The 26,415-nt window shown below is 39.2% G+C and overlaps 1 protein-coding gene across 2 annotated transcripts in view; it reads right to left on the reverse strand.

The window, feature by feature from the left end:
* Positions 1-26,415, reverse strand: part of Fras1 (Fraser extracellular matrix complex subunit 1) — a 426,519-nt gene that overhangs the window by 31,111 nt on the left and 368,993 nt on the right. For both annotated transcript variants that reach the window (XM_048784792.1, XM_048784791.1), the window contains 12 exons: positions 25,247-25,406; positions 23,699-23,867; positions 21,466-21,712; positions 19,967-20,311; positions 18,629-18,789; positions 18,034-18,181; positions 11,601-11,806; positions 8,458-8,614; positions 6,017-6,217; positions 4,575-4,762; positions 3,252-3,527; positions 684-916 (listed from right to left, as the gene is read on the reverse strand). In XM_048784792.1, the coding sequence (XP_048640749.1) occupies positions 684-916; positions 3,252-3,527; positions 4,575-4,762; positions 6,017-6,217; positions 8,458-8,614; positions 11,601-11,806; positions 18,034-18,181; positions 18,629-18,789; positions 19,967-20,311; positions 21,466-21,712; positions 23,699-23,867; positions 25,247-25,406 (2,491 nt within the window). The remainder of the gene's footprint in view (positions 1-683; positions 917-3,251; positions 3,528-4,574; positions 4,763-6,016; positions 6,218-8,457; positions 8,615-11,600; positions 11,807-18,033; positions 18,182-18,628; positions 18,790-19,966; positions 20,312-21,465; positions 21,713-23,698; positions 23,868-25,246; positions 25,407-26,415) is intronic.

Raw genomic sequence — 26,415 nt, forward strand, 5'->3', positions numbered from 1 at the left:
AAATTAAAATTATCCCTCTCCCACTAAAATCATGGTGGCACAGGAAAAACAGTCTAGTGGCATGGAGTTTAGACAGTGCTATTGCTCATTTGTTCATCAGATATTCTGCAAATGCCTCATAGGCCAAATAGCACTGAACTAGGTATACAGGAGATGCAAAATTAATAATCATGGTCTCTGCCCTTAAGGTTTTACCATCTACCATGTGGATAGAGAGGAAGAATGATGACAATGCTCTGAAAGAGGCATTGGCAGGTGCTGGAGGAGCCTCTAAATTAAATTGGAGGAAATGATGAAGATTTTCCTAGAAGAGAAGCTATGAGCTAGGTATCACAGGACAGCAGGATTTAACTGCAGCAAGTAGAAGGGGGTGGGAGAGAGTTGGAGCTGATGGTAAAGGCATGTAATCTAAAAGTGATGGAAACCCTTGGGAATTTATCTGTGATTCTTTGTGGGTGGACTGGCAAGTAAAAATGTTAAGGTGAGGGCTAAGAGGCTAGGAAAATAGACAAGGGACAGACCTCAAGGGATCTTTGAATGAAAAAAAAAACACAACAACTTTGAAGCAAAAATTACCACTACATTTATTTTGCAGAAGCATTACTCACTGATCTGTGCCACCTGGAAAGCACATAAAGGATACTGGAAAAGTTACTTGTGGTGGAAGGGATCACCCGCCTGACCTGTTTGGATGTTCCTTGTGTTTGACGTCCAGGTATTTCAAGGTTGCGATGAAGGACTGTGCCTGGAAGCCTCTAGCTGTCCCAGCCACCACTGGAGTGTGGCAGATAGCACTGTCTGTTCCAATGGTAACAATATTGCTCCTTAAGGGGGTCCCCACGTGGCCCACCTTATCTACAGCCTTTGCCACACAGCGCACATGGAACCTCCGGCTGAAGTAAATGCTATCTAAGACCTAGAAGAAGAATAAAGCACCTCAGATATGTACATACAATCTGAGCAGGTCCTTACACTGTGTCTTCTGGGTTAGATGACACAATAAGCTATTGGCACAAAGTAACTTGGGAAGGCCATCCATCCGCCCACCCACTAATCTGTCCATCCTCTGATTCATTCATTCATTTGTCACATAACCACTGACTTATCACCATAAACCAGGCACTAGGGACAGAGCAGTGAGTACTTACAGTCTAAGGAGATAAGATGGAAAAGACAGATGTGGGGGCAAGAGTCCAAACATGCCTGGTTACCAATGAACAGTATTATTCTCCTTGTGTACTAGTTTAGCAAAAGGACTACCCAACTATATTTCAGACCTTTCAGTAAGACTGATTGGCCTCCAAGCCACTGTTGCTGGGAGCATAGAGAAACTGGCTAAGGCCTTTGCAGGGCTTTACACCTAGACATAAATTCCTCAATTTATTCTAGGATACTTGGTCAATGATATCACAGGCTCAAAGGCCCTCACACAGAACATTAACTCCCCTGGGGGAAAAAATACATCCAATCAACAAACAGCTCTCCCCTCTCCCATCCTCTTCCACTATCAACCAGTTGGGAGGCAGCTTTTAGCTTCTGATCCCCTTATCAGTTGTCCCTATAATAAAGCTTCTTTCTGCAAGAACCCAGTGCTGTGGTATTGGCTCCTATACATGTTGGGCTCTAGCCCTTGCTTGATGACAATGGTGTTTGGATACTGAAGAGAGATGCTTCCTCCTCAGGAGTATTTCTTTTTTTTCTACTGCTCCATTCTTAGAACCGCAAGGGTCACAATAACATGCAGGCTAGACGCTGAGAACTTGACCTCTGACTTCTCCCAGCCTTTGAGGGTCTTCATATAGATCCCTTCACATTTTCAGATATATAGGAACAATAAGAGGGCTCAACAATCTGTGCAGAGGCAATGTAGGTCACCAGGACTATGTGTCCACACTCAAAAGGAAGTACATAATGAGAAAAATTAATTAGTAGTTCTGTATGCCTCAGAACTCCCACAAAGCAATCATACGAATGTATAAATTCTTCCCATGAAAACAATTTTTACTGAAGTCCATTAAAAATTAAAGAAGATTTTTCCATTAAAATTTTTTTTAATTAGCTGCTAACTCTTTATTTATTTATATATGGACTTATTCCAGTAGGGATTTGACGCATATAACAAAAATGCATACAACATGATGGTATTAAATCAAATGAAGAAATAAAGATAAAGCAAAGGAAATTGGAGTGAAGGGTATTATTCACCAATTCATTGTAAGACAAAAAACTCAAGAGTCATCAATTTTGTACTTGTAAAAAATGTATAGTTGGCTCAAATATACAAATATGGTTTTGTTGGACACAGAATTAGATTTTTATAAAACAATAAGTTAAGTCTTGGCATTTTTAAGTTTTTAATAATAAGGAAGATGACTTAAATTTGAACCAGGTTGTATTGCAAAAGAATGGAACTCTGGGCTTTCTGAGTAAGCTGTGCTGAAGACAATGGATATGAGTAAACCTTTCAATAAAAAATCAAGAACTGTGTGCTGGATTCTGTGCTAAGCCTGAACCTCCACTGCTTTTGTCTCTTTTGGAAGAGAACCAGCTTCACTGGTGCAATGTGTGGAACCACTGTAGTGGACTGGCTTCTAAGGGTGGAAAATAGCAGTATTCACTGCTCTGTGATGGCCTGGACTCAAAGGTCTTTGAGGGCAGCAACTGCCTTAGGAACTTCTTTTCATGTCCATCCACAGGGCTTTGCAAAATGCCGATCACTCCACAGCCATTCTATCCTTTTGTAAAACTGGTTGCTATTAAAGTGCTGGCCACTTTGGGATATACAAATATAACAGAAACCTTAATCCATGTCCTGAAGGAGTTTATATCTGAATACTCTGAATGATTAAAAATATGTGAAAAGAATAGTAATCACTTAATGGTACTGACCTGGAAATTTGGACTTATTTTATCATTTATAGTAACACTGGTCAGTGACCTTGTTAACTAGAAGAAATATTGTTTTGCAGATCAGGAGATTAAGACCAAGAGGGCAAGTAACTTAACATCACATATTAAAATAGGCAGAATTAGGGTTTGTGAATAGGTTTTCTGACTAGCAGCTTAATTTTCTTTCTATCATACTATAATGCCTTTCCTTATATATAAGAATGAACAAACTATATATGCATCTGTTTATTTGTCTTATTCCAAATGCCATGCATGAATCTGAAGGAATTTGACAGAATCGGAGTAACAAAGGGATTCAGCAATTCTCTTCCTCCCCAACCTGGCCCGGCCACCAGACTTACCATGTGGTTGACGCTGGTGAAGGGGGTGTTGTCAGTGATGGTCTCAAAGGGAGACCGGGCCCCATTGCCATCAGTGGGGGCAGCCACTTCCCAGCTGAACTGCACGGACGTCTGGTTGATGCCTGCCTCACTGCAGCGCTCCTTCATGACGGCATACCTGGGGAAGTGAGGGTCACAGGGTGTGACACAGACCAGTGGGTAGCCTGGAGAGGGGGCCTTCTTGACTCCTTCCTTGGTAACCTCTTCCACGTGGTCGTAGTCAGCAAGGGTGACAACCTGAGAAAGGCAGCAAAGCTTCAGGTTAGGTTGGTTCTTGGGAAGATCGCAGATCCCTTGCCCAGAGACACTCCTGATCACTTAATTTCTAGGGATTCTTTAAAATATAACTGAAGGTTTTATAATCCTTTGCCAGGTACCCTTAAGGGCACTGCATATCTTTAGTGGTGCAGGAAATCCTCCTACTGCCTGAGCTAAGAGCTTTATTGTCCTGTTAACTGCATTCCAAGTCGATTCTTATCATGCATGTAAAAAATACTTTCATTTTCCTGCACATGGAACCAAAGCTATATTGTGACTGGCAGTTGCTAGCTTAAAGTTGTATTAAAATGTTATCCGTACATAGTAGCACACCCAGTATAATAAGAGTAAACAAAGGTAATGCATTTCTTCCATGGCCAAACAAGAAACAATTTGAAATAATCTCCTGTTTTAAAATGTAAGAGAGTAGTTAAGGGAGGTTAGAAGGCTTGTTCTGACTGCACTATTAGGTGTTAAATACCCCCTGGTGATCTCAGGCATTTTCCTCTTAAATGTAAAGTCTGTACATTCATTCTGTTCATCCTGAATTGGGAAGCATAGTACCACATTTCTGCATATACTTAACTCTCTTTGTGGGGAGAATATGTTGGATAATAGATTGGGAGTTCTACTTTCTTATCTTCCAGGTCCTACCAGAGCAAAATGTCTTTATCAAGCTAAGCTACCTACATGGTTTGGTCTTACTCTTATGTCAGAACAAGGCTTCTTACCCTTGGCCCTATTAACATTTGTGCCAAATAATTCTTTTTGTTGTTCTGTGCATTGTAGGTATTTAGCAGCATCCCTGGCTTCTACCCACTGGATGCTAGCTGTGACAACCAAAAATGTCTCTGGACATTGCCAAATGTCCTCTGGAGGGAGAGAATGGTTGGCTAGATTCTCCTGGTTGAGAACCATTGTTAGAAGAACAAAGAAGTAGCTCATCAGAAGTCCCACTTCTCTCAAGTTCTCATCTGCTATTCACTAAGACATAAAAGCAGCAATCCTAGGTGTCAAGCAACTCACAATAGGTGGTGCTGGCAATATGAGACTTCCTGCTGCCTCCTGATCTAGAATTGTCACTGTGGCAGTAGTCACATCCCCAAGAACTGCTTCCACCGGGTCATCGGGGCCAAGGACTAGAGAGAAGGATTCATGCCATTCCCGGTCTTCATTGGACAGAATCTCCACTTTAAAAAAGATGTGATCCACACCTTCACCAAGGACAGAACAAAAAGAGAGCAAAAACCTTATTAGTAGACATACCTAAGAGAGTACAGGCTGGCACTGCTGAGATGTCAAGTTAAAATATAACCTTTCCTTACAGAAGTTTTCTATATATGTAGTGACTTCTAATCACTTTAGCCCCATCCTAAGTGAGGAATCTGTTTGACAGACCAAATTCCACCTGTGGTAGAGGCTCTGTCCTAGAGATTACTATTCAGCACCATATGAGGATTAATGGCCCCTGCCTGACACACTGGCTGGCAGTAATAAAAATCTATGATCCAAAATATGCTTCATCCTGGTTACAAGTTTTTTTTGCTTAATTTTCTTTTCCCATTTACACTTAAGCATGAGCTCCTGTGTGGTTGTGAGTACTTGCATACTCTTCCAAATTGCCTCCTAAGAAGCAGTAGGGGCCAGGTCCGTCTCCACAAAAAGATCACACTGTGGAGGTTTAGCACCTGGAAGAGTGCTATAAACCCTTCCTTTGCTGTAAAATGATTCTTTGAGTATACAAACATCCCTGATCATAAGTAAGGACCTTTCTTCCTGTCCTAGAGACATGAGGACCAGCTTGCTTCCAGATCTATCTTTCCTCCAGATCCCTATGGAGAAAAGAGGGGTCCTTCTGCAAAAGTGGAAGAAGAGCTCTTCTTTTCCAGCAAGCATCAACTAGACACACATGGGTTGGAGGTGGAAGCCCATTAAGGCTCCAGTGAGCGGAAGAGATACACAGGGATCCATGTGGCAGTAGTCACATCTGTTTTGTCTTTCACTCTTTTCTGGCTTATCTCCATGTTTCTCTCTGGGATACACTTGTTTTAGAAAGCCTATAAAAGGGCATGTGAGTTTCCTAGTAGAAGTGAAATCAACTTGAGCATAGGGATTATGCATTCCAGATTTTAGCAAGCTCTGAAGGATCCAGTGCAAAGCTTTGCACTATTGATTGTTCAAGGATGGATATATATTTTAAAACCAAGTGTTCCTATCATTCAACCAAACCACAGGATAAAAAAAGTCCTTTTAAATAAACCAAAATGCCCAGCATGTTCTAATGTTACAGACTTTTAAATCCACGCCATGATTATGAATTAAGTTTTACTTGCAACCTCAAATATGTGCTTAACAAATGCATTATGTTATTGCCACAACTTTGTTTCTCTGCTCATTCCTTTCTTCACATACAAGATAGTCATCTCTCCATTAAGGAAACCCACAGTTTGGAATTGGCATTCAATTACCAGGATTGAATTTCAAGACTCGGCTCTTTGGGTAATAATCCACACCAGACTGGGCAGATCCATCCCGAGTGCTACAGCGAATCTTGGAGGTCCTGTTCTGATCCCCTCTTCGGATCACCTTGATGTTCAGAATTGCAATGGCATCTGGTCCTGCGGGTTCCCGGACTTGGTATGCAGCTTCTTCAAACTCAATGGTGGGCGCTAAGGAAAAAACGGTTAGGAAAACAAGAACAAGTCAGAATAGCATAAAAAATCCAGACTCCCATGCAAATACCTTATAATGGCAAGAAATACCTTATAATGACAAGAGGGAACAATTCACATTAGTTAACAATACCAAGGCAAAATGGCTTGTAGTCATAAAAATCAATCAGCATTTACCCTTAAGCAATGCTTTGGAAAAAGGAATTTATTTGTGATCCTGTAGGAGTTATTTCTCACATGTGTATTAAAAACAATATAATGGGGAAAATAGTTTTTAGAGACTTTGAAGTGCATGATGTCCAAGTTTCTGTTTTTTGCTCCTAGAATGTTTTTAAATTTGCACAATTTATCAAGAGACTGAGACATAGTGGACCCTTGATAAATAGCTATTGACTTATGCCATGAATCGACTTTTTATTTATAAGCTATGAATTTCTAAGGTTTATAATTTATCTCATTTATATACTACTTGAGTTACCAAATCTATCCTTCATCTCTGGTTTTCTGGATACACCCTCCCAGTACTAGTACCTACCCACAATCAGCTATTCCTAACTCTTCACTGGTTATTTAGGTAAGCATGGTTAGTTTTAGCAACTGGCTACAATGATAATTCAGAAACTCAAATACTATCTTTTCTGAGGCATTCCTGTCATTATTAGGAAATGATTAACAATTTGGCTTTTTTTCCAAAAAATATTTAAATCTTTTCTAGTACATTCTCATGGGGGAAGGGCAGGGTGGTGGTCATAGTGATAACACAGAGTGAGATTGAAGAGATGGGAAAATTGGGAGCAATTACAAGTTTTATACCATTTTAGGATATTATTAGTATATTGTAGATGTTTCTTGTCTGTTTCCTGCTCTTCCTTGCTCTTAGTCTTTCTAATTGTAGAAGATGAACATTACTTGAGACTTTAGAGTTTTCAATAAGAATGGTTGCTAAAATGAGGAAGGCTGCTGGAACAGTGGGACTGTTATCTCACTGAGCCTCCATCATTGGGTTATCTATATGCTGGGAGAGGCTCACTTCAGGATTTGAACCTAAATCTATTTGGGTGAAGGGCTACTTCAACGTCAAGGCTGGCTGTTCTTATTTTACATGATTTCCAAAACAGTTCCTGATTTCTCATTAGGAACCCTACAAATCTCACTAACTCTCTCAGTAGTTAAGAGTGTAGATTTTAGCCAGGCATGAGGGCACATGCCTGTAATCCCAGTGGCTTAGGAGCTGAGGCAGGAAGGTTGCAAGTTCAAATCAGCCTTAATAACGTAGCAAGGCCCTAAGCAACTTAGTGAGAACCTGTCTCAAAATAAAAAATAAAAATAGAAGGGCTAAAAATGTGGCTCAGTAGTTAACTGCCCCTGGGTTCAATCCCTTGTGCAAAAAAAATATAGATATAGATATAGATATATATGCATGTGCCCTCATGCCTGGCTAAAAAACTGGATGAGAACCAATTCTAATTATATATAATATATATTAGAATTGTTTTATATATATATAACTGCTAACAGTTTTGCAATTAACAGTTCAAATTACATAACTTTGCTGAAGTATAGTTTCTTCCCCTAGGTAAGCAAAACTATTTCAAAGGATTACTGCCAGGATTGAGTGAAATACTATAACATGGTTAGCATGTACCATAAATATTCAACAAAAATCAGATATTGCTGTTTGCATTATTTTATATAGTTACTCATTAAAATATCTACTTTAGTAACAGTGAAGTCCTAATTCAAAACAGGATTTGTTTCTTCTTCTTCCTGGGCCACTCTTTGCTAACACCCGACTATAGAATATAAGTTGGTATTTTTGTTGTTGTTGTTGTTGTTGTTTTAGGGCAAATCAGTTAGAAGAAGCTGAAAAATTGAACCTTTCCAGGAAGGTAGCAGTGTTTTAAATCAGTTCCTTGGAGTCAACTGATTCTGACTGTATTTCTGAATCTGCTCCTGATCTGCAATGACTTAAATGGTTTCTATTCTCTGTGTCAGCATTTCTGTCCTAGCTTTTAATCATACTTATTCCTTATCTTTGTGCAATATGTAGGGAATAGTGAGATTAGAAATACCCTGAACTTATCAGAGTGCCGTAGAGGGTGATCACCTGCTGCAAACATTTGATATATACATTCAGAGACTGTTATTAGTAGGCACTTCCACAGCATTTTTGTTTTTCAAATATCATTTCATGTCCCATCAACCTAAGAATAACTAAAGGCAATTTCTTTTGTTACCATCTTCATCATTGGATATGGTGATGGTGGCCATGTTATTTTTTCCAACTCTGGCTCCACTCCAGTGGTTTCCAAGAGGATGGCCAAGGTAGACCCTGAATTGCTCCTCGGGCTCAAACATGGAGTCATCATGGATATAGACAGTGCAGTTCTTTACCTAGAGGCAATGGCACAAGATAAATTAAAATCTATAGCAAGGTTTCAGTAACTGGCTTGGTTTTCCTAGGAAACTATTTTTCTTCTTTTCAGCATCAAAGAGTCAACATGAATTCAAAAGGATCCAGTTGCAGTCCTAAAATAGAATGTTTACATCTAACAACTCATGCCTGAGGGGAACCCACCTAACTAATGGGACTGGTATTAGAACATTTCAAACCCTTTTGAATTATTGGTGATGAGTCGTGAAGACCAAAATTAATAAAACAAATCACCCACTAAAAAGCACCTGTAGAACATTCGTATGCTTTCCCACATGTTGCCTCGGCTGCTCAGTATGTTTGCATGTGTTACAACAGACCTCCAACAATGGGTATTTGACATATCATTGGACTTCCTGAATGTCTGCATAACATACTTTTTCCTTCTGAAAACTGAATGGTTTTTAAAAGAAACTCAAAGCGTCTTCATGTTAGGCTAAAGATCTTTAAATTTTAAAGAACTCTCAAATCTGCTGCCAAATAGAATCTTATTTGAAAACTATTGAGAATTGAAAATGAGAACACAACCCAATACCTGCTTGGTGGAGAAAAGTCAAGTGTTTCTCAAACTGAATATTCTCCAGCGAGGATTGCATTTTTGAAAAAATGTAAAACAAAATCACAAAATTTTAGATAACATACCAGCCTCGGTAGTAGATCCATGTGATATGAAGTGAGATATTTTTAGTTGGATCATTTTAAATCTACTATCTTATTACATTGCAAAGGATATGTGGGCAGAGAGTTCACTCTGATACTTCCTAAGTCATAATACATGGTAGGAAGGAATCCCAGTGAGCATTTATATGTTACTTGTTAACCTGTTTTAAGTCCTGAAGATTGTTTTCCTTTTCTTACATCTTTCCTAGAATAAGAATTCCTTATAGAAAGCATGAAATTAATGGTGATTCATGGGATTCTTTTAAAAAGATATTACAGTATATGCCAAGACCCAAAGTTTTTTGTTTTGCAAGTCAAAGAAATGGAGATTCTAAAGCATGCTTAGGAATGATGATAGATTGTCATGTGAGTAACATACAGACTATTAAGCTATATTTTCTTTATACTTTCATTAAATTAAAATTGTCTCTTAAATAGACAGAGCATCCTCATTTGAACTTAAAGCAAATACAGACATGTAGACTCAAAGCTGAAGATTATATCTGTAGTGTTTGCATGTGTTCACAAGCATGTTTCAACCTTCCATGAGTAAAATTCCAATAAAATATATAACTAGGACAGGCATTTATGAGTCATGGGTGTGTAAAACTCTTAAAAGTCCCAGAGAACAAACCTATCTTTTTTTGGTAGTAGAGATGAATAGAGGACAAATTTGGAGTGAGTGACAATGGGTAAGGTCTTGGGCTAAATTTCAAAAAGACAAAATTTTGATTCATTTGATTACATCAAGATTGAAGAACTTCATTGAACTATGAAGACCATAGGAAAGTGACAGAAAGAGAAAAAAAATATATATATATAGATATATAGATATATAGACATATAGATAGATATATGTATACTATGTAAAACTGGCAAAGAATTAACATTTAGGATATTTAAGAAAGTAGTAAAAGTCAGTAAAAGATAATAAAATGATAAAATAAGGAACAAAGAAGAAAAATCTGCTCATAAGCTATTTGGAAGTCCAATAAGCTAACAAGAATATAAAATAGTAGTAATTAGAGAATACAAGTTAAAACATGGTATACCTTTATGCTTATAATTATCTCTGCAAAAAAAAAAAGATGAGTAATGTTAAGTGTTGAAGAGGATATAGGCTTGTAGCAACCCTCCTGCATTTCTAGTGACATTCTGGAAAATATTCTTACACTTTTTTCCCCCAAATTAAGCACATGCATGTCTTTTGGTCTAGACATTTTGCCCCTGAGTATACATATCCAAAGAAATTCTCTCAAGACTATAAATGGACATGTATGAGGATGTGCACTGAAACATTGTTTGAGGTGATGGAGTGTTAGGAGCTTTCTTGATGCAACCCCTGAGACTCCTTATCATCTATGGCTCAGTGTGCATAAGTGAAATATAGCAAATACACACCATGAAATGTATGTAACAGCCAGAAGCAACAGATTAGAGGTCCACAGACAGATCTTAAAACATACTGGTGAATAACAACAGTAAAAAATTGAAAAAGACATAACATAATAAAGTTTTTATCAATTAAAACTCATGCATGCTAAACAAGAAGCATTTTTAATAGAACAAATAAAAACAGAGATACAGATTAAACATAAAAGTTTGATGGGTGGAGAAGAGAATGTGGCTGGAAATGGAAGTAAAATGAAATGAATAAACAAACTAAAAATAAAAAAGGTGCCAACTAACGAGGATGGTGTGCCTTGATCCAAGAGGTACAGCTGACCCAGTCATCTGAAACTGAGATTCAAAAGGGGGGAAATGGATTCTCATTCAATATAAACCTTTCACATACACTGTGGTCGAATCCTTTTATTCTGATGCAGCTGCGTTTAGTGACGAGATTTTCCAGAGTTCCCATGACCATATGCATGACTCTTTGGGTACGTTATCAAGAGAATACTGCACTGACTCAAATCTGCTCAACATTTCTCTATTCAGTCCTGTGTTAGGATGCATATTATTTTGGGAGAAAGACCCAGATATCAGAGAACTATTTCTTAGTCCTTAAGTAACATCAGTGGAAAGTGTTACATTTGATGGAACTAAGTTTCCAAAACATTGCACATTATTGAAATTTCCCAGTTCAAACAGTGATATATGTATTTGTTTGCAAGTGGGAGACAAAGAAGATAGTCAAATGGAATAGATGACATTATTTAAAATATTATTAATTTGTAAGGAAATTCTAAAAAATGCTCCAAGTTCATTTAATTTACCTACCTTTGGACAAACAAAGGTGATAAGAAGAGAGTGCTGTCTTTAAGCCACCACAGTTCCACTTACCTTCTCCCCTTTCAGAAATGTAATCCGTGAAGAGTCTGCATTTCTTCTCTCCCCAAAGTCCTCCATGACCTGAGCTGAATGGCCCTGAGTGTAGCATCTCACTGATGACTCATAGCTCAGGTCTCCGCTCCGAATGATAGGAACATGCAGGACACCATCTTTCTCCTTCACTAGGAGCAAATCCTTAGCAAACTGCATGCTTGGCACTGGGTGAGCAGGTGGAGAGATGGAGGCATTGTTAGTGGGAGGCACAGGGATGCAGTGGCCATGACACAGCTTGCAAACGGCCAACACAGGCTGACAAGTCACAGGTGCTAAGTGGATTTCACGCATGGTTGTTGCTCTCAGGCAAGGAAACTACTTCAACTTTGAATATGATTCCAATGAAACAGAAGAAATCAACTTTTCACCTGTCTTTGCTCAGCTTCAGGGTGTGGTCACCATCTCAAATGCAGGCAGGTGAAAAAATGAAACAGGTGCAAAAAACAAAACAAAACAAACCTGTGACAGTGACTTGGGTACTCAGCACTTCACTTTAGAGCTACAATAAGGAAAACAGCAGGGCTAGTCTGATGGGCAAATGGCCACTCACATTCTCAAACTGAGGCTAGGTGACAAAAGGGAAGAGTGGATCCTGACAAAGAGAGAAGGGAAGGTTCTGTTTAAAGGCCTCCAGTTGCCAGATCTTAATTTCAAATGAAGCCAGAGATCTGGGTGTTTTTCTGGATTTTTTTTTTACCTAACGTAAAAATAACAACAAATAAAATAAAATGGTAAAAATTAATTTCCATATAAGCCAAAACTATTGGGAGCAAACAAAACATATACACAGTCTGAATTTGGCTCCTAGTCTGTGACAGGTACTATAGTTTTATCTTTAATAAGTCATGTCTCATTGGTTTTTAGGGAGGCACCATAGCCAAAATGTAGTTAGTTAAAAAACAAGGATTTTGGGGTAATTAGGCCTGATTATCCATTCCAGACTTAACTGTATAGGGCATAGGACAAATCATTTAGACTTTCTGAGCCTTGGAGCTTTTTTTTAATTGAAAAATATTGATATCTAACTTACAGAATTGAGAAGGTATTAAAAATACTCTCTCAGTTAGAAAATATGTGCATGATAGTCAATATAGTATTGAGTACTGAAAATACTCTCTCAATTAGAAAATATGTGCATGATAGTCAATACAGTATCTAGCTCATGGAAGCACTCTCAAATTTTGGTAGAAATTAATATATTATGATTTAGATTTGTCCCCTAACTTCAGGTTTCTCAACATGAAGAATCATTTTTTTCCTCTTTACTTCCTGCTGTGAGGCTCTGCATTAAGACATTTACCCAAGCTCAATATTTTGTTGACTACTGGTTATTAATTTTTTTACCAATAATCCAGAGGGTCATATGTCAAAGTCTCCCAAGGTGAATTAATCTTCAAGGCAGTAGGAAAGACAACCTAAAGCTGTTACCACCTATTTCCTGGCTGCTTTCTGGATGTGCCTTGCCAAACCAGAAAGGAAGAAGCAGGAAGGGTTGCTGTAGGCAGCTCCCAGCTCTGAGAGTCCATGGGCAGAACGCTGTTTGCCTCCGACCTACCCTTGCTTAGAACTATCGGCTTTGGCAAAAACAAAACCATCCCATCATCTGAACCAAGCCTACTAGCTATCAAATATTACTTAACAAAAGACAGATGAAAAGACACCTAAAGAGAATTAATAGCTTTGGCATTAAGCCCTATACATTAACCAGTGAGGACTGTGTCATCCAGACGAAGGCCTGTGCTGTTAAAAGGTAGGTAGCAATGACATCACCTAGCTTTGGAGGACCTAAAGGAGGCTTGTTGCCAGGGAAAAAGCAAAACAATCAGGGAAGCTTTTTTGTTCCTGGCAGACATCTCCAGCTCTAGATTGGTTTTTCCTGCTGGCCTGGCATGCCTCAAGTCAGATGAGAAAGTTAAGTGCTAAAGTGGTAATGTAGTAATGTTTAGGGTTTGTCAGGTACTTATCAACCCCCAATTCATCCTGAGCTTTAGAAGGCTCCTTTTTAACAAGATACTCACTCTCATTTCTCTCCCTGTGTGGAGAGAGAGAGAGAGAGAGAGAGAGAGAGAGAGAGAGAGAGAGACTGGGAATGGACACTTCTCAGCAGGAGACTGACAAGAGAAACAAGGTGATTGTAGGAACAGATTTCTGCATGATGAATGTGTGTGTTAAGGGCTTTCACATATATATGAATGTCATCTCAACAACCCCATAAAGCACTATAGTCCCCAGGAAGGAGTAGCATTGGCCCTGGGAGTTAGTTCCCCAGATTGCAGAGCCCCTCTCTTTCCACACTAATGGGGTACATAAATATAAAACAGAGATTTTCCCCCTAAAGTTTCATGGGCTTACAATGGGTATAAGGCACTTATTATCAGCACCTCTCTCCATATAGTAATTGTACCTCTCTACATATAGGCCATTGTAGTTATCTTTTTACTTGTGTAAGTCTGGTATCCAGAAATAGATTGTGAGACTCTGCCCTCTATTACTCTGTAGCCCATACAATGTTGAGCACCAGACTTAGGCAGAGAGAATGTTCTATAAACATCTTACCCTGCTAATCTTCTTAGTAACTGACAAAGTGAATATAAACACCAATGCCTGGAATGTGATGGTCTCTTTACAGGCAATGGTTAAGCTGGAGATTTAGGGGAAATCTGGCCTCTGGTTCCTTGAAGTTAATGAGAAGGTATGACTCAGTTGCATAGGCAGGAGAATACTGCCGTAGTGGCTATATGGCCTTTTTTGTCTGGCTCAGTCAGTGTTACTCATGCCTAATTCTAGGTAGCAGAGCAGAAGAGGTAGGTGAGAAACAGGAAAACATTCTGAGATGAGCTACTTCGATGATTTAAGGTTTTGAAAGCAGCCTAGCGGGAAATGATAAAAGGCGCTAAGATACATCAGAAGGCTGAAAGATGGCTTGTAAGACTCTTGAGCGATGGCAAGCATTGCTGTCTAGATGGCAGTGGCCAGCTAAAGTTGCAATATAAAAAGCTAGCACAGGAGGGAGGACAGGAAACCAGAAGAGAGGCATGGATGGCATGGACCAGAGTTCTAACTCTGGCTCTCATCACTTCCTCTCCATACGATCATGCACAAATTATTCAGCCTCAGTGTAACCAGCTGAGGGGCAGAGATATAAGATCTTTCCACCCTAGATTGGCCCCGAAAATGGACTCAATGAAAGTCAGTTATTACTAGGAAGAAAAGTAACCAATAGAAGTAAGCACTGAATATTACAATAGGTTACTGAAATAGGTTTGGGGATTTCTTTCCTCAGGGTAAGTCGTTGACTGGAAATAGATGGTTGTAGCCTTTCTGAAAGATGGGAAATATTTTGTTTCACATATGTATTCCCTAAGTCTACAACCTCAACACCTATCAATAAAATAATGAGAAAAAAGTAACTAGAATCTTTTGCATTGATCAGAGTACAGTGAGGATTGCATGTATTACTGGAATTTCACTGGTTACTGGCATAAATTATAGATGTGCCAGGAATAAATATGTAAAATAACATCTATGATGTGCCATGGGCTATAGGAAAAATTTTTGCATATTTGGTCTAATTTAATCCTTACATCAATCTTATAAGGTAAGTATCTTTATTATTTATAGATGAACAAAATGTGGATTAGTAACCTTAAGCCTCTGGCCTAAGGCTAAGGATGTGCTAGGGCTGAGATTTATTTTAGGGCTTCTAACTTGGCATTCATTTTCCACTTCATCAGAGGAAAACTAACTAACCTTTTATCCAAAAAAACTAAGAAGTCATTTCAACAATAAGAAGAATAACTGATTTTCTTTCTTTCTTATTTTTTCTTTCCCTAAGGAAAGAAATATCCCATGGCTTGCTTCTACCACTACACCAACTAGAACCATGCTGCATAATGCAAAGAAAATGAACTTGGAGTCAAAGACTTCAGAACACGCGCTGGTTCCTACTAGGCAATGGGTGACTGTTTACTGCCCTTATTCTCAGTTTCCTTAACTACCAACTAGAAACAAAAGGAAAGCCACGATTTCAAACAAATGGGATACATTTAACAGCTCACTCTATAAACTCTGAATAACATTTGAATTGTAGAATTGTAGAGCTGGTATAATCTCGTCCATGGTGAAAAGTTATCATTTTGTGAGTCACAAACATAAATATAAAGTTTAAAGTAATAAAACTTCTGAAAGAAAACACCAAAGAAAATCTTTTTAACCTTGGGCTGGGCAAAGATTTCTCAGATACAAGGCTATGATCTTTCAGAGATACAAGTATGATCTCTGAAAGAAAAATCAATCAAGGGCGGCCACTTCAAAATGACACACTTTTGTTCTCTGAAGGACATTGTTAAAAAGAAGAAAGAGATAAGAAGCAGACTGGGATAAAATATTTACAAGACACAAATCTTTGTCCAGAATGTACCACAATACAATAATAGAGGGGAATGGCAAAAAAATGGGCAAAATATTTGAATAATATTTCACAAAAAAGATATATGGATGGCAAAAGTACATGAAAAATCTGCATCATTAGTCATTAGGGAAAACACTTCAAACCTCAGAATATCATTGCATACCTACTAGAATAATTTTTAAAAAACACAAAACTCTGACAATCCCAAACATGCACTTACTATATGATCCAGCAACCTCAGACAGATGAATAACTATATTCATACAAAAATCTATATGCAAATGTTTATAGCCACTCTAGTTATAATTGCCAGAACCTTAAGACAATCCAAATGTTACTCAATAGGTCAATGGATAAACAAACTGTGGTATATCCATACAATGGAAAACTACTCAACGATAAATGGAATTATTTGTACATGCAACAATATGGATAACCCTCAAATGGGTTTCTCTAGTTGGAAAAAATCAGATAAAAAAATGGTACATATTACATGATTCCATTTACATGACATTCTAGAAAAGGTAAGACTTAGGAGCAGAAAACAAATACGTGGTTGTCAGATCTTGGGTTTGGGCAGAAATTGACCACAATGGGGCATGGGAGAATTTTCCAGGGTATTGGAACTGTTCAACATCTTTGTTATGGTGGTGAGCACATCACTGTATGCATTTTTCAAAATAGAACTGTATAATAAAAAGGGAAAAGTTCATTTATGTGAATAAACACTTCAATACTTCAATAAACCAGGATATAAAATAAGACAGCATCATTTTGGATGCATTGGGTGTGTATGCACACACACACATATGTGTGTTTGTGTGGATAGTACACACACATACACATATATGCATATATACATAAATATAAGTTTTTCCCCAAAGGATAAACATACAGAAAACTGAGTAAAGTGGTTGTTTCCAGTGAAGGAACCTCAGGGATTGGGAGATGGCAAAGTAGAAGAAAGATTTAATTTTCATAGTATATCTTTTTAGCATTTACATATTTACTACTATACACAAGATATAAATTATTTAAAAATGAATAAAAACATTAGAGATACCCTGCTGGGTTGCCTGTTCCTTTTGGGGAGATTTTTCAGTCACTAAGAAGAGTTTAATCATGGACTTTACGGTCCACCATGGGGGCTGCTGATGAGGGTCCTCTTGCTTTAGGTGGAAAATCGGACTCAAATCTTCTCTATTTACGTCTAGAATCCACACAATGTATTCTAAAGGTCTAACTATTCTAACCTCCATCACTTCTCCTGAGAAGCAACTTCCCTTTCCTCCTCATCCTCAGTTACTTGGGTTACATCTTCAGCAGTAACTGATGCTTCGTTCATATACCTGCCTCTCTTTATTCCTGCATATCATCTTCAATACTGGCAGTATAAGCTTCCTAAAACAAAAAATCACATCAATGACTGATGACAAGCATCTGCTGGTCTGTTTGGCTGGAAGAGAACACCTTTTAAGGTTTGACTCCAACCTGTCTCCCCATTTCATCTCTCTATTCATGCTCAAAGCAAAAAGGAGCATTCCACTGTTTCCCAAATATGCACCTATGTCTTATATGTTGTATATACTATGTCTCTACATTTGTGATGGGATTTCTTTTATCATGATTCCTATCACACTTGAAGACTTGGCTTACTATCACCTCCTCTGTGAAATCTCCTACAATCACCCCAAGCATAATTACTGTTTGGTTCCCTCTGCTCCTGCAGTAATGGATTTACAGCAACACTGAGTCATTTATCATAATATGTTCTAATTTTTTCTGGTTTAGGGTCTGACATTGAACTTCTTGAGTACACAGCCCAATGCTTATACATATCTTTATGCCTGCCAGAGTATCAGCACACCATGTATTTCTTGAATGAAAATATGAATAAGATACAATGTCATATACATGGAAGTTAAGGAAAAACATAGAAATATATTTTGAAACCACCAGCTGGCATCCCCAATCTCTTACCATCTTGGAATGTGTCATTAATTGCAATGACAGCCTGGAAGGGTTTGGTCAGTTCAGCCCCTTGTGCTGAGCTCAGAAAAACCACAAATGTCTCCAGTCCTTCAATTACCGGATACTGGGTATCATCCAAGATAGTCAAGGTGCAGAACTGGAGGAGAAATCAAAGTAGACTTTACAACAGGCTCAACACTTGACTCTCTGCCTTTGGGACACTAGGGAAGAGGCGGCAACTCATCTTTTTCTGGTGGTCTTAAAGCAAGGTGTTTTTTTTTTTTTAAATCCACAGAATGATAATCTCTTTATCACATTCTTTGGAATTTGTTTCTAGATACTTACATCAAACAGGTGCAATTTCTATCCTAAATCTACACTGTAGGATATTTGTTGCTCAACAGGCCACTTTGAGAGGTTTTAGAAGATCCCCTCATAATTTGTTCTCTTGTTTGTATGCTTATGTTTTTATAGAAAGTGAAGGTCATAACATTGCAAGGGGAACTGAGGGTCCTCCAGAGGGCTTGGAAAGTAGACTCCAGACCACACCAACAGTGTCATCCAGACTTATGAGTTTGTGGAGTCTTCAGTGTTGCAGACTCACCTGCTCAGTGACACCTGGCCCAAATTCCACCTTCCTAGAGCTGGGGACGTAGTCAACTCCCGGAGTGGCAGAAGCTGGGTCAGAGGGCCGTGTTGCACACCAGACAGATGTGAGAGTAGAAAGGTCAGTACCGTGGCGGATAACTGGAATCTTCACCGTGCCTGATTAACAGAGATTTTAATGGTCAACCTTGAGCCAAAAAAATCAGTGGAGTTTCTAGAACACTGTTCTCTTTCACTGCAACAGTGACAACTTTATCCAACTCAGCTTATCTAAATCAACTTTGGTGGTGGTCCTGTGCCCCCTTGGAGGAGGGCCGAGAGGTGACATTGCCCCCTTTTCCCCTGACATCATGATCAAGGGGAGCTCTAGAGGAGGACCACATGGAGGTGGTGCTGGAGAGGCAGCTCTCTGGGGAGTGTTCTTAACAATGTACTGGAGAGAAGTGCCCATTGTAAACCATCTCAAGGCTATTTAGGGAGAAGAAACTCAGAGACTGGGTCCTCAGCTAGAAAATAGTCAACAACCAGCATGGGGGACCTTATGGGGCCCAGAGCTGGATGTTCCTAATTGAATGTTTTAACTGGGTTGATTTTCCTATTTTATCCAAGTGGTGCACACATCATTACTCAAACCATACATGCTTATTGCTTATTTCAGGAATGAAGCTCATTTTCTGGCCCACTGTGACATCATATTTTGTAGTAACTTAAAGATGTTTGGTTACTTTCACAACCAAAGTCAGAGAAAGGCTGACATGAAAACCCTATCAATTGCCATGTTTTTATAGTCAATATTCTGTGAGGTGACATGTAGTCATGGCTGGGTATTTGGTATATGGAAGGGAGATAGTGCAGTCAAAAGAACAGGGTTCTACTCCAGCTCTGTCACTGTATTAGCTGTTTAATCCTTGGTCATTTATTTAACCTCTATGGGCCTCCATTTGCTCTTCTATGTAATGTTTTCTCTTCCACAGAAGATTTAGTGAGAATGCATGAAATACCCATGGCATGCTGCCCGACATTCAGTCCATGCTCAAAAATAGTAGTTTCTAATACTCCTCAGAATCCCTTCAAAGAGCTAAATGGCCTTAATGTGGCTCAGATCAATTGATACTCAGCACATCCACCATCCCCTCTGTCAGCAGCATGCAGGGGACTTTAAGACCACTGGGAACCCATAAGAAGGAAGGAGCCTGGGCTCTGAAACACCATGTGGGAGAAATTTGCCCACCCATTGCTTTGGGCAGATACATAAGTGCAAAAGTTCCTTTGTGTGAAGACATTGAAACTTTGAAGTTAGTTTGGGTGAGGGAACCTCAGAGAGGCTCTCCATTACCTGCATCCTCACTGACAGTGAAAGCTGTGTTGCCCAGGGAGACCGTGGAGGCATCATTGGGACCACTAATGAGCACCCTGGCTGTTGCCACCCTTCCGATGCGGGCATTGTGAGAAGCATCAGCCAGGGCAATCTCAAACTCCTCTTCCTCTTCATACTCGCTGTCATCAATAAGCATGACGTCACAGGTGGACATGGTGACACCAGGCCCGAATATCACTCGACTCTCAGCAGACATCCCTCTAGACTTAAAATCAGAGCCTGATTCTAGAGCATAGAGACTACTTCCCATAGCAGACTTAGGGACCGTGTAGCAAATTGCAGATATGATGCTGCTTGAATCACCTGCAAGTCAAATGGCAAGAAAACCAACACAATTGAAAAAGCACTTCTCAAATTTTAGAATCTCTGGTCCATTAATGAGCTTGGCTCCCTTTGACACATTCAGACTCTATCAGGAAACCTTCCAGAGTTACAGTTTCTCTTAAGCTTGTAGTATAAACTGCTTGAGGATTTAATATACCCCAGATACTTGCCCAAATAACTCAAAATGGATTTCCTATTCTGTGAATTTTGTGCTCTGTTAATTCACAAGTCTGATTGCCCACCATCTAAGACCACAGCGGGTGAAAAGATAAGAGACATATTTGGTACTTTAAGTAGCAAAATAATTGTGTCCTGAAGGTAGTGCTGTGAGCACAGTTCACTGCCTTTCTGAATAAACTTCTGCACTTTAATTCCCTCAGAGAAAGAAGCTTGTTTTAAAAAAAGAAAGACAAAGCCAAATAAAACTTGCCTCTCAATGGCTTTACTTATTAGTGCTGAATTGTCCCTTGGTGATAGCCTGTTCTGGGCCTGACTTGGTGGCCTAGAGCAATCAATGGGGCTTGCCGGTTTTTCAAGTGGTATTAGCAAGGTTTTCTGCCATCTACAGTATGTGTTACACTAATACCCAGTCAGCAGATTCAATAATGAAATCTGACATCATCATTTACAGTCATGGGGATTCCATTCCATTTGTGATTTAAAGTCTCAATCACAAATCCATACATCTTTGTTTTGATTTTTTTGACCTCAAGAATTGTCTTTTGCTTCTCACACATAGTTTATTTCTCATCTGAGCTCTACATATGATACTCATGTAGGGAAATCTTTAAGTACATTTTCTGTCTTGTAAGAACTAAGGTTCTTAACTTCCTTCCTTAACCAAGGTTACTAAATATTTTACAGATTGGGTGATTGATTAAGAATACTGTGTTCATAAATAATTTGCAAGATTAAATATAACCAGTCTTCTAGTCTGATTTAAGAATAAATGGAGCTCTAAGTACTTGAATTAAGATGAGAGGCCTTCTGATAGAACTCAGTAAGGGTGGAATCATTATTAGTGCTGTCTGGGGATGCAGTGGGTCAATATGACACAAGCACTTGGCACATAAGAGGCACTCAGGGATGGCTAGCCATTATTGTAGCTCCTCGTCACCTTTGGCACAACGGACCTTTTCTTTCAATAGGTGCAAATAAAAACCCAGCACTTTCGTTGACCCGGTAGGTCTTCTTATCAAACTCCAACGTGGGTTCGTCCTCAGTGTCACTGATGGTGACCTTCGCCTGGGTGAACTCCCCTAAGAGGGCATATGCCGGCAGGCTGAGCTCCACAGAGAAACTCTCAACACCCTCGAACACGTCATCATCATTGATGACGATGGTGCAGGACTTGGTATCTTCTCGCTCATCAAATTGTACCTGCCACAAAGAAAACAACAGGAGCCTAGCCTCAGCATCCCTTGCTCTGATCTCCAGGAGTATCCTGAGCAAAGAGCTCTCAAGTCCAGTGGGTCGAGAACTGACTTGAACAGATCTCTAACCCCTCTCCTTGCAGCACACCTGGGGCACTCAGCCACCTGGTCCCATTCTTCTCCTGGACCTTTGGGCTGATTAATTGTAGGAGGCCTGAAGGGCAGAGCCGCCTCCTACCATTTGGTGACTGAAGAAACCCAGTTAATAATTACTCATATCCTGTTTTCTTAACTCACTTGGGATAGCAATAGCCATCATTTGATTACTTAGTTCTCCTCTTCTTTTGAGGCAAGTTTAACAATAAAGACCTCTGACCTTGGAGTATGAGGTTCTAGGCTCAGCTTCTGTTATTTCCAAGCTGGGTAAAGTTATGACTTTATGAACATCAGATTCTTCATCAGGTAAATAACAATAATAATTTTCCCATTTTACATATTTATTGGAGGATCAAGAATAATTTAAAGCACTGAACAAATATGTTATCATTACTGTGACCATATTACTCAGATAATTAAATTTGACATAGAATCTCACTGCACTAATAATAGAGTTTAATTCATAGAAAGTTATTTAAATGAGCCCAACTAATTTCAACTTTATATTTAACTAATTTTTTTGCCATTAAAATGGGCTAGAACTATAACATGACTAAATTTAGCCTGATATGAAACAGATAAATTATTTTATATGCATACAATTGTAAACTTATGGGAATTTTTCTGGTTTTACCTTGTTGAAAAAGAGAAAGAGGAAGAAAGGAAAGAAGGAAAGAAAGAAGGGAGGGAGGGAGGAAGGGGAAGGAAAAGGAAAGGAGGAAATAAATCCTTCAAATGAAACCTGACATATGAACTTGCCCAGAAGTGAAAGGGCAGGAGCTATACTTTGTGCAAACTACAAGTATAAAAAATAGTTAAATATTCATAAACATCTAGGGCCATGAATATCTGAAAAACAGAATTTTAGTCAAACAGAGAATTATTAGCATCTATCTACTTGATTAATCAAATTAAGTTTTTACTAAGCTCCATATTTCAAATCACCCCCCAAGAAAATGAAAATGAAACACTCAATAGATCTCTATTTAAGATCTAGAAACCATTCACAGTCCTTTGTCTTTTCTTGGGGGAAAATAAAAACTACAAGAACATGCTGTCTTAGCCTTTTTTCTAAAAGATCCTTTAGCTTATCTGTTCTTTTCTAATTCTTCATTTAAATTGAACATAAGAGGGCTCAGCTTAGTCCAGCTGATTTCCGAGCTCAATTAAAGGTTCCAGTCCACTTTCTCTTACAGAGATTTGTGTCGCCATAGAATACTGAAATTACTTTCAAAATACATTGAGTAAGTATTAAATGCCAAGCATAAAGGAGGACAAATACAGGGCCCTTTGCCCTAAAGGAATGGACTATTTTCCTTTCTCCTCCTCTTCCTCCTTCTTCCTCCCTCTCTCCCTCTCTCTCTCTCTCTCTCTCATTCCCAAGGCTTCGCTAATGCTAAGCACACACTGTATCCTGAGTTATATCCCCAGTCTCCTCACTGCTCCCTCTTCTTGCTCATTGCCACCTTGGTGCTAAGGACCACAGGCACATAGATGACTTGCAAATTTCTCTCTCTACCTCAGACTCCTTCCCTCAGTCCCTGCCCTTCTATTCATCCATCTACCTGTTGTTTCTAAGGCAACTCATACTTAACATGTCCAAGGCAAAGTCACAGCACCACACCTGTCAAACTGGCTCCTCTTCTATGTAAGAGGCATCATTATCCATCTCTCCCTTCTGCCCCACTATCTAATCCACTGCTAAATCCTATCAATTCTTACTAATCTTTCAAATCCATTCACTTCTTTCCAACTTTCTAATTGAAGCCCAAGATCCCATCATCTTGGACCTTGCTGGATCAGGTAAATTCAGGGATCAGGTCTGCAGCCCACCTACCTGGCCAGCATACTCCACGTAGTCCTGCTGTCCTGGCTGGGAGCTGACCCTGGAGCTGGAGCTGGCTGTGCCTTGCTCAGTGCGGCACAGGACGATGGCATACTGGTTCAGGTTCCCCGTCCTCTGCACAGTGACGCTGACAGACCCTGCCTTCTCACTGACATTGTAGCTAGGAACACACAAAAAGGCAGTCACTGAAAATCAGCCCCGTTGCTGTGAAGAAACCACTTGTTCAATGCCTGGCTCATCTGGTTATTGGTGTTAGGCAAAGAGGCAGTTTTGTGCCTTCAAGAAGCTCCACAGGAACTGAGAAACCTTTGTTTACTTGGAACACACACAATGCCAGGGTTTTAGGCAAAATGCCTCTGCCACTGTCAACTTCAAGACCCTCTCTATTACTCAGTCCATCAAACCTCAGAGGGTTAGACAAAAAGGGATGAGTCTGACTGAATTTATTTAACTTTGAAGGAGATACAACCAAAAGGCAAATAATAGCAAAACATTACATTTTAAAGTTGATTCTTTTTTTTTTAAAGAGAGAGAGAGAGAGAGAATTTTAATATTTATTTTTTAGTTTTTGTTGGACACAACATCTTTGTTTGTATGTGGTGCTGAGGATCGAACCCAGGCCGCACGCATGCGTGCTACCGCTTGAGCCACATCCCCAGCCCTTAAAGTTGATTCTAACTGTTCCATAATTCTCCAAGTGTATCTAAGAGTGGAAAGCCTTTATCTGGGACCAGGAAAGCAGGTTTATACCTGAGTTCCAATTTGCACATGACTTGTCATGAAATTGACTTCTTAGGGTAGCGAGTTTCTGTATATAAGTTTAAAGAATTATTTGGCCCAGAAAAATAATAACCCTAGTTATAATTTAACCTATGAAGACAGCTCCATGTGTGTCTTCCACCTTCACCTATCAGTGTCTCTCTGTTTGCCTCTCCAGATCTCCTGCAGGTGAGGAAAACACCTTCAAGAGCTGACCACATTATGCCGTGATTTTGATATACAGTTCTGTAGAAATCAAAGGAGCTAGGGGAGAATACAAGTGTGAGAACACAGAGAATACAGACAGAAGGTGAGGATCTTGTTGATGTTGGCCAGGATTATTCTCCAAACTTGACTGTCTTTTTAAAAATTTCCTATCAGTTCTACTGGATTGTTTTAAAAAACTTGAAGACAGAAGTGGAAAATACTTGTAAAGGAGGCAGGAAAGCACAATGGTTAAGATTACTGAGCTTAAATCCTAGTTACTTTGTGAGCAAATTACTTAACCTTTTTCTGTTTTTCTTGTTTTGCTGCTTTGGGGACAAGAAGAGGATTAATTTCATAATTGCAAGCAAATAAGGTGATGTGTGTCAAGTACCTAGTACAGTGCCTGGTATGTTAAGTATTCAATAAATATTATTATTATCACTCCCATCATCACCATTGTTACCACCACCACTACCATTCTTCACAGGTAACCAGAACTGTGCCCCCGGCCCAAGTCACCCTGATTTCTTCTAATTTCCTCATTTGTTTCTCAACAAGCATAGTAACTTGTACCTGGTGTATTTAAAGCTGATGAGGGACCACTGGATATGGAAGACATTATCATTGACCACATTGGGCTTACTGTCTTTCACCAAAAACTGAAAACTGTCCATCAGCGCATGGATCTTCTCCTCATGCAACACATAACGAATCAACCCCAAGTTCACATCCTCTGTGAGAAAAAAGACTCAATATGAATGCACTGGGAATTAACATGGATACAGAGACAGCCTCATAGATCCCCAAACCAACACATCTAGGTTCTTCTTCTCATGGGTCATGGGCAGACCTTATTTTTCCAAGGACAAAAGATGAAATAGTCTTAATTTAACATAATTTTTCCCTCAGATTTTAAATAAAAACAAAAGCCTTGTCTTTATGTACAGAAAGTACTCTTACGCTGTTGTAAAACAAGAATCTTAGGGTCTTGACTGAAAGTACTTCATAAATAACTGTAGAATGTTGAAGGGCAAATTCAAGAGTTGGCAGAGAAGTCTTTGGCTGTGTGTAGCCTCACACTCAGTCCTAATTCCTTCAAGAAGGTTCTTTGGAAGGTACACGATAATGAGAAAAACTGGAAGTGGATTAAAACAACCCATACACAATGCACAAGTAAAAATGTGCTAGGAGAGCTGGGCACAGTGGCTCACGCCTGTATCCTAGAGGCTTGTAGGCTGAGGCAGGAGGATCTCAAGTTCAAAGTCAGCCTCAGCAAAAGCAGAGCAACTCAGTGAGATCTTATCTCTAAATAAAATAAAAAATAGGGGGTTGGGGTTGTGGCTCAGTGGTAGAGCACTTGCCTAGCACTGGGTTTGATCCTTAGCACTACATAAAAATAAATAAATAAAATAAAGTCCTTGTGCCCTTCTACAACTAAAGAAAAATATTTAAAAAAAAAATACAAAATAGGGCTGGAGATATGGCTCGATGGTCGAGTGTCCCTGAATTCAATCCCTTGGTACCAAAAAAAAAAAAAAGTGCTAGGAGAGAATACATGATTGAGGACTAGGAGGTAAAAAGAAATATGGAGCATAATATAAGACGTAGTGTGGCAATGACTGTTCCCAATTAGTCCCATCCTCAAAAGAGGACTAGAAGAAAGAAAAATGTAAAACAACCTGCTTTATGAAATCCAAACAGGAAACTGTTTCTGTTGAGCAATCTATACACATGGACTTTAA

Source organism: Marmota marmota, unplaced genomic scaffold (genome assembly GCF_001458135.2).
Source record: "Marmota marmota marmota unplaced genomic scaffold, marMar, whole genome shotgun sequence".
NCBI classification, from domain to species: Eukaryota; Metazoa; Chordata; class Mammalia; order Rodentia; family Sciuridae; genus Marmota; species Marmota marmota.